This window comes from Hipposideros armiger, unplaced genomic scaffold (assembly GCF_001890085.2).
Source record: "Hipposideros armiger isolate ML-2016 unplaced genomic scaffold, ASM189008v1 scaffold_203, whole genome shotgun sequence".
Taxonomy (NCBI): domain Eukaryota; kingdom Metazoa; phylum Chordata; class Mammalia; order Chiroptera; family Hipposideridae; genus Hipposideros; species Hipposideros armiger.
In genome coordinates, this window is record NW_017731553.1 from 2,111,941 (window position 1) to 2,123,520 (window position 11,580).

The following is an 11,580-nucleotide window of genomic DNA, read 5'->3' on the forward strand; positions in this document are numbered from 1 at the left end:
ACTATGAAATAAACTGAGTGTACAAAAATCACTCTTAGACAAAGACAACACAGAAATGAAACAAGCCAGAGAGTCTCTCACCTTTAATCCATCACCCTTAATCTGCAGGGAGGAAATACTTGATTTGATTGCAGACAAGACTGCAAGGCACTGGCAGCACAGGCATCAAGGCAAAACACGCCACAGCTGGCCAAAATATTCTATCTGTGGCTCTAAAATAGGAACGACTGTTTAGCAATGTCACTTAGAAAAGGGTCATTCAAACTGCTAATGCTTCATAAATGGGTAATAGAGGGAAAAGCGGCCACTTGGGTGAAAAAAATCCCACAAAGAACCTAGGGAGTTCACTTTCATCTGGAGTCATGAACAGTTTGAACGAACTGGAAAGGTTTAGTCTGGTACAGAAAAGGTTTAAGTGAGCTGTTTGCAAGAGCTAAAGGGCCACAGGAGTAAGGGAAAGACAACTTTTTCTTTGTGGATTTATGGGTACAAGTTGCAGGCAGGCAGGCAGGCAGGCAGGCAGGCAGGTTCTGGCCCCAGTTACAAAAGCCCTTTCCAACTACAGTGTGAGTTACATGGGCTGGGCAGCTTTGGGAAGAAACGTTTGTTCAACAAATGTTTGTCTCATTGTTGACTTGAAGAGCTGTTCTGTCACTGGGGGCAGCAGCGGCCTGATATCCCCATCCAGGAGAGTATGGAGGGCATTGATTCACCCGAGGGGAGGTTAGAGTAGGCTAGGGGACAGCTTTGAGACCCTAAGGCACGATGTGCACTTTCTATGTGGCCTGTCTGTGGTCGCGTTCATTTCTTACCTTATTGTAGGGCTTTCACCTCAGCTACTCGGTTTGGAGGCTAAGCTGCAGAAGCTGCACTGCGCGGCAATGGAGACCCGAGTTTCCGAGCGCTCCATAGGGTTCCGGCCTGCGAGCCCCGCCCCACCCCGCAAGGTCAAAGGTGCAGGCGGAATTGTCTGATCTTGAACCCCGCCTCACAGTGACAGAAGGTCTGAGAGAGGAGCATAGGGAGGGGAGATGCCAATTTCCTTCATTTTACCTCCAGGTGCCCAGCCATGGTAGGCTCAGAGCCCCTAAAGAACTTGGGGAAAGGAAGCAGGGACTCTTCAGGGACCCCTCAGGAGTGAAGAGAGGAAGCTAAATGGTTAAATGCACTATATAGGAACAGAAAGGACATTTCATGGATTCACTATATCTTTAGCACAGTGGGAAACTCAAACAAGACTTGAATTTCATACAGCTACATAGGAAAGCAATGAAAACTTTTAAACATTAGAGAAAAACAGGGAAATCCCAACACCTATACTATGAGACCACTTTTATCAACAGCTTAAAAGTGAGAGATCTTAGGGGTGGCTGGTTAGCTCAGGTGGTTAGAGTGCAGTGTTCATAACACTAAGGTTGCCAGTTCAATCCCCGCATGGGCCACGGAGCAGCGCCCTCCACAACTAGATTGAAACAACTACTTGACTTGGAGCTGATGGGTCCTGGAAAAACACACTTTTCCCCGATTAAAAAAAAAAGAATCTTAATATCTTATTAAAAAAAAAAAGAAGTGAGAGATCTTAGGAAGCCACAAGGTGTTTCGGCTTCTTAAAGCTTTAATTTGGTTTTGGTCCCTTGATCCTGTCAGCGGACAATTCTGAGCATACACAAACTTCCCCAAAAGCTTCTCCCACTTCTTCGGCTTCGGGTTAGTATCTGTCCAGCCCTGTATGCACAGGACCTGGTCTTCTATTTTCTGTTTTATCATGGGCAGAATACAAAGGAAGCCAGGTCCTTAAGCTTTCCTTATCCTTTATATTAGGTTGTATCATATGCAATTGCCAGTACTTAACCATTTGAACCAACAAAATGTCTTGAGAAGCAGTCCGTCTATTCGTTATTCTATTCTTGGCCTAAATAATCTTTGAAACGTCTTAGCGTTTTCCCCAGTCTTGGCTTTCCTCAGCTTTGGTCTGCAGCTATCCTAAAAAGTTCCTGAGCTCTTCACCTGTACAGCTTACCCACACAGACCCAAGCCCCGTGGCAGACAGCATGCAAAGTTACCATATGTATGAACCAAACTTTTTCTCTTTTGGAAGGCTGGAGTGTTTGAGAGGAAGATGTTAATGAAGATCCTAATACTATAGAAATATCTTCCTTCTGGACAAAGTAAGCCTCTATTTTTTTCTAGCTCAGGAAATAAAGTTCCAATTAGGAGACATGAAAAGATGACATATGTCATCTCACCTGGTCCCACAAAACTATTGTCGACAGAATATTTAGACTGTTATTCTCTAAGATGGTTTGATAAAAATCTATTTCAATGACTAGTCTAGTTAACTAGTCATTAAAAACCAAAAGTGAGCATCGCCTCTGTGCCCAGAAAAATGAAGTCGGGCCAAGGGCTAGGCAAATCACACCTGTGGGCATAAAAAGCTGTACATCATGCAGAAATGGTTTTGCTTTTATATGAGAGAGAATGAGTATGAAAATGTAGAAAAAAAATAGTATTGTAGGGCCGGCCGAGTGGCTCAGTTGGTTAAGAGCTCGCTCAAGAGTTTGAGCTCTGAGCAACAGCGGTTCGAGTCCAGCCCGAGCTGAGCAGCCGCTGAGCTGCCAACAGGTAGCAGGATGGCTCAGCTAAAAAAAAATAGTATTGTAGAGCTGGTGGTAGTTAAATAGGGAAAATAAGGATTTACTGAAATCCCAGGGAAAGGCCAGGTTCAAGTTCAAAGGTTAGGAAGAGAACAACAGGGCAACAGCTATTACTCTGGGTTGGCATTGTCAGTGAAGAGCATCAAAACAGATATGTGAATGTGTATTTTGTAGATGCATGTAGGTGTGTTTGGAGTGTATCCGTGTGTGTCTGAAAGAGAGAAAACAAGCACCTGTTAAGACATGACAAACATGAAAATGTTTGACAGGTCGACTCGGAGGCCTTGCTCAGAACATATGCTTTCCCATTTTCCCCATCATTCTCTGAAATGACGTCTTGCAAGAACTTGTCCTTGGCCAAGCAGACAGCTCATCCCCAAATAGCTAATATTTAGAGAGCTGTGACCCTGAGGCAGCCAAGCAAACATTCCAAAATCATCGTTTGTAATATCTGTAAATGCAAACATATATCTAGGGCTTTTGCTTGGCACAGATGTTTGCTACAATTTCTAATATCAACCAGGTGTTTAGCCAAAATTGCTCTTTAGGCTTAGACATACACAACTGTATTTCTCAGTCACCCATCAGAAAGCAGTAGAAGCTCCAGGTAGCAAGTCTTTGGTGAGTCAGACCAGCTACATCATAGTCTCTGTGCCCAGGGGCTGTGGATATCATTCAGCCTGGCTTAACTAGCCCATTGGAATGAGAGCTGTCTAATTCACCTCTAATACAGACAAGAAGCACCTTTATATTGTTGCATGGGAATTCTTAACTTCAGTTACTTGAACAGAGGTATTCAGTTGTAACCATTAGGATCAGTATAGCACAGTGTTGCCCAAATTTGCTTGGTGATAAAAATCACTTGGGGTCAGGGCCAACTTCATGAGCTTGTGACCAGTGCACTTGCAAAGGGTCCTACATTCAAGAGGATCCCGCATTTGGAATTCAAGGCTTTGCATTTGTGTTTTGTAACTCAAGTCCCATGACACAATGGGGCATGCTTGCTCTGGGGACTTGGAACCTCTGATCACTGCAGCCTCTCCTCTCACCACCTGCAGAGGATGGATTCTTGATGTCCCAGTCCCCTGTTCCCTGGTGCCTTGGCCAGCCTTCCTTCTCCCCGCCCCCCCCCATATTTGCCCAATGACCACTGTCACCCCCCCATCCACGGCACACTGGCATAATGCCCCTCTTCATCCCCAAGAGTTACCATGGTCACCTTCCTCTTGCACAGTCATAGGGAATGTGGAGGCGGGGTGCACACACCCTGTGCCTTTTTGGGAGGGGGCATGGCCACATGGCATCTCAGGACCAAAAATATGTCCCAGTGCACTTGGAGGGTGAGTGGCGAGGGCGAGCTCCTTGCCTACCTCCATTCCAGGTACTGAGCACATCCTGGCATGGAAGTTGCAATCGCTTGGGAATCTCCCTCTGTGGGGGACTGCTGCCGTGGGCTAGTGGGAAGGGAAGATTGACTTAGCCTTCCCACTGCTGGGGCACAGGGCATCAGGGGGGTGCTTGGCAGGAGGGGGGACCCGACAGCTGAAGGGTGCATTTATGCTTGCATGCTACATCGCAGGGTGCAGCTCCTGGGTGCTTGTGAGTATCTGCCCTCCCAGTAAATATGCCCCATGCCTGAGGAGCATGACATTAAACAGTAAATTAAAAACCCGTGACAGGTTGCCAGAGACCACAGAGGAAAGGGAAGCCTTCTGTATTTTAGTGTCTTCTATGCCTTTTTTTTTCCCTGGCTTTTGAACCCGGGTACCACATTTTTATCTTGCACTGACCTCCACAAATTTGTAGCCACATCTGCCCGGGGTGAGCACTTTTAAACTATAAAGGTCACCACGCCTTGGAAATTCTGAAACAGAATTTCTCAAATTTAATTATGCATAAGGATATTCCGGAAATCTTCATGTTCTCCTGGTCCACTCACCAAATAATGTGATTACATGTGGGCGGGTCCCCAAATCTCCATTTTACAAACATCCCAGAGGGTTCTACTGCAATTGATCCACTGACCACACTTGGAAAATTACTGGGTGTTTAGGAGCATAGATACCGAAGCCAGGCCGACTTGGGTTGGCATCTTAGCTTCACTACTAGCTAACCTTAGGGTAGTTAATGTGTATATAAACTTCAGTTAGCTCATTTATAAATGTAAATATTAATATCACTCCCCAAAGTGTTGTGAGGATTAAATGTACATAAAACACTTAGCACAATGATTAGTTCATAGTAAGTAATCAATAAATGTTCAAAAAAAATTAAGAAGATTGTTGAGTTTGGAGGGTGAGTACACTGATGTTTACTATACTATTATGGGAGTTTTCCTACATTTTTTTCTTTATTTATTTGCAATTATGAGTTTTCCCATATTTTTTACAACTCTTCAAAATAAAAAGCAACAGATAGAACAAGAGGAAAAGCTAGAGTATGGAAAAGGGGGTCAGAAGCTTACAATGAGTCAGCCCCATAGGTCTCCTGGTAGGAGGAGGCTAGTGCTTTGGTGTCTAGGACTTAGTAGGTGTTCAGTAAATTGAATTCAGGACAAAAAGAATCTTCACTAGAACGTCCCCCAAGGACCTTCTCAGACTCACATTGAAAGGATCGACCACTCCCTTGATGAATGAGCTGTTTTACCCCTGGGGCTGTGTGTGCTTCCCTAAAAGGGCGTTTGTTCACAGCGGCTAGTCAGCGCCCACAAAGGGTTTACCGAATGTTGAGTGTGCCCTCTAGTGTTCACCTTCTCAGCTTTCATCCTGAAGAAGCGGATCAAGGCACTTGCTTACCCTGGAATTGAAATTCTCCACGTTGATCTAGACATTGAGGTGGTAAAATAGTCATTGTCCATTCTGATTATGCAATAAATCCACAGACAAAAGACTGGATTGGTCTCTTATCTACTAATGACCAGGCTCAAAGCAGCACCCAAAAACCTTTGTCCACTTTGCCCCCAAATAAGGCAGAAGTAAGTACACCTTTTAGGACAAAGGCAGCTGACAGATCCAGCCAAGGGCAGTGGAATATGGTTAGGGGCGATAGAAGAACGCATGAGCCCTGCCTGGATAGGTCTCGTTTCATAATATTCCGGTTTGGAAAGGGCTTGAAAAGACCTCCTGAAAAAAAATCCGTTTTTCTCTTCAAAGAAACTGTTGCGAAAAGATTTCCTCCACCTGCAGGGATGGGAGACTCAATAATAACTCTTGATCTCGAGGAAGCAAGTCAGTGTGTTTCTGTATAAAATTCGTGTCATCAGAGAATCAGACTCATCTGGAAAAGGAATCTGAGGGCCCCAAAGCACCAAAAGCAGCTGTTCCCTCATATTTGCCTCATCTAGAGCTCCCCATGGCTCTCCCTGTGTGTTCTCTTCAAGACAGTTGTGATGGTGATCCAGAAGCACGAATTCATTTGCAAAGCTGACCCTTTCCAGAAACACTCCAGTTCTGCCGGCACCTACAAGCCAACTTTTGCCCACTCTTCCTATACACAGCACACTTATTTATTTATTTACTTATGTATTTATCTATTTATTAAAATAAGCAGTATTTTAAAGATTTTATTGGGGAATTGGAAAAGTGAACAGTGTTGGGGAATTGGGGAAGGGGAACATTGTGTTTTTCCAGGACCCATCAGCTCCAAGTCCAGTTGCAGCTTTCAATCTAGTTGGGGGCGGGGAAGGAGCGCAGGCGCAGCCCACCATCCCATGTGGGAGTCTAACCGACAACCTTGTTGTTAAGAGCACGCACTCTAACTAACTGAGCCACCCAGCCGGCCCCGGCACACATATTTATTTTGTTCTGGATCAAATATATTATGTCATAAGAGCCATAATTTTATTTTCACAGGTCGTTCTAAATGGTAAAATCGATGCATTCTGTGGAGGCGCCATCATTAATGAAAAATGGATCGTGACTGCAGCCCACTGTCTCAAACCTGGTGATGCTATTACTGTTGTCGCAGGTAAATAAACAAAAAAGGATGTAGTCTAGCATCAATATCTTCTATGTGACTGGTATATCGCATTTTACTAAGGTCTAATAAGATCATTGCTAAATAAGTTGGGCTAGTGGGGGGGGATCATATTTTCAAAACTCAACTTGTTCCATCCACCAAGCCCCCCCCAGAGTGCTTTTGGTATGCCTTTCCTAGCACTTAACTCAGTGGGGGACAATGATTTGTTGATATCTCCATTTTCCCACCAGACTGAGCCTTCCCCAAAGCTCTGTCATTATCACTGATCTTTGTATCCCTGGTGCCTGGCACAACCTGTAGCGGGCCCTCAGCAAACATTTGAATGAATGTATCATCCGCGCCCCCCCAAAAGGGCTCAAAATACTTGAAATTGGGCAAGTTTGGGATAACCCAGGACAAGTAGATTCATCATCACCTGTGACCAATGTAAGACTTGTAACACCCACCTCTATGATGAGTCCTGAATCACTTTCTGGTCTGAGAAGTATGCATTGGCCCTCATTACATTTTACCCAAATCATACCAATGTAAGCTTGAGCTCTTTGACACTTGGCTGCCAGTTAATTCAGTGATGCCAAGTGGACATTTTGAAAATCTTTTTTTTTTAATTGTATTGGGAAACAGTCATCATCATTGGTTACACATTGCTTTCATGCTACAATGGCATAGTCGACTCTTTTAGGGAGGGCGCAGCTCACAGTGGCCCATGAGGGGATCGAACCAGCAGCCTTGGTGTTATCAGCACCACGCTCTAACCAACTGAGCTAACTGCTCAACCCTGAATATCTGTTTATGTGAAAGACTATTTGTGACTGAAGAGGAATTTATTTTCAAGGGGCGACATGCCATTTAAGTAACCCCAGTTCAGTAAGTGATGCTAGGTAGACACCTGGAAAATGTGTTTCTTAGTGGGGGAGACTGACTGAAAAAGAAATTTCTTTTCAATAGGTGAATATAACACTCAGGAGGAGGAGCATACAGAGCAAAAGCGAAATGTGATTCGCGTTATTCCGCACCACAATTACAATGCAACTATTAATAAGTACAACCATGACATTGCCCTCCTGGAACTGGATAAACCCTTAACGCTAAACAGCTACGTAACACCTATTTGCATTGCTGACAAGGAATACACGAGCATCTTCCTCGCATTTGGGTCTGGCTATGTGAGTGGCTGGGGGAAAGTCTTCAACAGAGGGAGAGCAGCTTCAATTCTTCAGTACCTTCAAGTTCCACTTGTTGACCGGGCCAGATGCCTTCGCTCCACCAAGTTCACCATCTATAGTAATATGTTCTGTGCTGGCTTCCATGAGGGAGGTAAAGATTCATGCCAAGGAGATAGTGGGGGACCCCATGTTACAGAAGTAGAAGGCACCAATTTCTTAACTGGAATCATTAGCTGGGGTGAAGAGTGCGCAGTGAAAGGAAAATACGGAATATATACCAAGGTATCTGCGTATGTCAATTGGATTAAGAAAAAAACAAAGCTCACTTAAAGAAAAATGTATTTCTAAGATGGGCATATTCGGGATTGAAAATGAACAAGGTCCTTTACTAACTAATCACTTTCTATCTCTTTAGATTTGAATATATACATTCTACGAATACTGTTTTTCTCTTCACAGGGAGAAGTCCATCTAGAATTCACATTTTACTAGAGTACGTAGATTAGAAAACGTAATCACTAGAGAAATAAACTGTGGTAGGAATTTGTGACTATTCCTACAGGTCCAGCCCTTGACAAAACTGTGAAGTTAACTTCTTCATATTGCCCACCAGGCACTGTGTTTCTCCACTGAGGCAATTCCCAAATTCTCTCTCCTTAGCAGCATTCCATGTTCCAGATCTTTCTTACCTCTCCCACCAAACCATCAAAATTGATTAGATCTGTATCCAGGATATTTGGTCTAGTCCATCACAAAGCTGGCACCACACTCATAAAGGGAGAACACAGGAGCTTCTGACAGGTTAAAACTCATCAGAAACACTGCTTCTTTTTCTGTACCCTTATTCCTGGATCCTTAATCTTAATATTCAACTCTCTCCCTCCCTCCCTCCCTCCCTGATTCCCTACCCAGGGATAAAGGAGGGAAGGGGAGCATCATACTTTTTTACTAGAATACACGATTATATATGTCTATCAAACCCAGACTTGCTTTCAGTTTGGTCTTGGACCTGCTTTCAGACCATAGGGAAAGGAGTAAAGGCCTGAAAATCTTGGGGGAAAAGTTCCTCTCAGAGTGTCATGTTATTAAAAAACATACATCATGGAAGAAATGACCTATCAGAATAGTTCCCTAAGAGCTTGTAATTCTGTTGTTATGGAGGACTGACTAGAGATGGTTCTATGAAGGCAAACTGATGTGTCACTGTCACTAGGAATGCTAACATCAACCCAGGCGTATTGTTCCCCCATCTGAAACAAAAAACATTAACAGAAAGGGAACAGTCAATTTGCAATCTAGAACCACTAGTGTCTACAAGGAAGAATTTATCAGTGTGTCTCTAGTACTGACCAGGACTAAGCAAGAAGTTGCCCAGACCAGAGAATGTGAGCATCACGTCTCCTTAACTAGCGTAGCCCCACAGTGGAGAAGGATGCGCCAGGCTCACAGACATGAGTCACTCCAGCGAGCCAACTAACTTCCCCTTTTCTGGTTTCATGCTCAGCAAGCAACTTTTTCATTATAATTAGGCCTCCTGTATTGAATTTTCTAGAGGGTTGCTGAGCAAGCAACATATATACTTCAATCTATTAGACAGAGTATTTCCCTTTAAGAATCAATAAGCTGGTGTTCTGGTTCATACCTCAGCTTTTTGTGAATTTGGTTGATGTGAATCGGTCACCCTGCACTTGATGACATGTGGCACTGCTGACAAAATCAGGTTTGGGACCACCGTGACCCCACTGAGCTACTGCTTCTTTGGCTCTTACCTCACCCCCAGCCAGGCCTTGCTGACTTCTTTCAAGTTATTCTAGTGTATGCCTTTTAACTTCAGTCTTTTAAATCCAAGTATCAATAAATGTACTTTTCAATTTCTCCAAAAGCGTTTCTTGTTGAATCACAGAGAAGGATCCCAAACACAGCAGAACAAGCAGAAGGCTGTGTCCAAATGCAATACAACACAGCAGAGATTGGAGGGTGTTATCCTCCAGCTTTCACGTGAGGCAGTGTGGACCAACCTGGGACAGAATTGAGTCTAAGCAGCTGTTAATATGTTCTTGCATAAATCACTCCACATTTTGGGCTTTGATCTCCCATTTGCATAATGAGAGGGTTTGACTGGATGCTCTCCAAAGGCCCCTGTTGACCTTGATGGTCTGTGATTTTTTTTTAAGATTTTTATTGGGGAATTGGGGGATGGGAACAGCGCTGGGGAATTGGGGAAGGGGAACAGACAAGTTGCTGTCCTTTTGTTCTTCAGTCTAGTTGTGGAGGACGTTGCTTCACTGGCCCAAGTTGGCACCATCATTGCGCTCTTCCCGGGCGAGGCAGATCAGTCGCCGGCTTCTGGACGGCCGCTCACGGTGGATGCTGGCTACTTACGCTGGCTGCTGGCCACACACGGTAGCCCATGGCAACCCACTGCAGCAGGGGCTGCAGCCTACGCCGTCGCCGGCAACTCATGGCAACCCAGCTCCAGGTTGAGCTGTTGTTCAGCATCTTAGCTGTAGAGGGCAGTGTCACTGACCCTCATATGTGGGATCCGAACCAGGGCCCTCTGGCATCCCAAGCCAGCTCTTAACCAATGTGCCACTCGGCCAGCCCGATGGTCTGTGATTTTATTCCTTTATTCAAAAAATATTCACCAAGAGCTTACTGGGTGCCAAACACTAATAGCGTCCATGAACTTTGGATCCACATTTATATATTTTGTGAGTTAACTACAATAGTGTATGTGAATTGCTTTGACAGCGCCTACTCCATTACTACATAGTAGATGCTCAATAAATGTGAGCTGAATCAGAATCCATATTTATTCCAGAGTGGGAACGAGTCTTGTATTTAGTGTCATGAAAGGAGACCATACTTAAAATAAAAATAGTAAGTGGGATTGAGGTTTCCTGAATACACGAAAAGAAATCAGTTCTGCTATTGTTGGCTAACAGAGGGAAAGAGAGAAGAGACACTGTAATTCTCCCCCTTAGGTTTAAGGAGGATATTAATTTATGCATGACAACCTGTTACTTCATATTTGAATGACTAAAGGTCTGTAGTCCCCAGTGCTCTGCAATTGGTAAAAGTGAGCCACTCTGGCCTTGTTGCCATGGAGACCACCCCTGACAGAGGCAGCAGCGGGGAGAAGCTCCTGGGCCCATAAATCTCCAAGCCACAGTTATTCTTTTCCCCACCAGCTGAATTGATCATGAGCCACCTGCAGCCCATTGCCACTGTTAAACGTGTAGGTCCTCTAAGCCCACATAAGAGCCAGGGGCTTCAAAGCAAGGCACATGTTAGGTCCCACTGAGGGCATTTGCAGTCCTCATACAAGAATCGTTGGTGCTTTTACAATGGCTGCAGGTACTTAACCTAAATGGGCTGCAACATGCCGCTGCAATATTGGGAGTGACAGATTAAAACAGAACTCTTGCTGAATGGAGAAAAGTGTGTGCATGCAGAGTGGTCATTGTAACCTGCTGTTTAACTGGTTTTGGTTCTTTTGAATAGTAGTCGCTTCGTGGTGACATAAACGAAGTACGATTCAATTTTCTCTGCCAAGGGATAAAGAAAGGGTTTCCTCCCCCATTCTTCTGAACCACAACAGACCAGTTCACAAAGCTGCCTCATTATAATTTTGCAACAACTCCTGAATGCTTACAGTGCAATCTAAGGATGTCAGAGCTGCAAGGGTCCTTAGACACCATCCAAACTACTCTGCCCATTTAACAGATGAGGAAATTGAGGCCAAGATAAGGCCAGAGCCACTAGAACTCAGGTCTCCCACT

General features: G+C 44.4%; 1 protein-coding gene across 1 annotated transcript in view; it reads left to right on the top strand.

The window, feature by feature from the left end:
* The window catches only part of F9 (coagulation factor IX), a 31,693-nt gene extending 22,013 nt beyond the window's left edge, over positions 1 to 9,680 (top strand). The window contains exons 7-8 of the mRNA XM_019653590.1: positions 6,506 to 6,620; positions 7,581 to 9,680. Coding sequence (XP_019509135.1) covers positions 6,506 to 6,620; positions 7,581 to 8,128 — 663 coding nt within the window. The 3' untranslated portion in view covers positions 8,129 to 9,680. The remainder of the gene's footprint in view (positions 1 to 6,505; positions 6,621 to 7,580) is intronic.
* Positions 9,681 to 11,580: the final 1,900 nt, after the last annotated feature.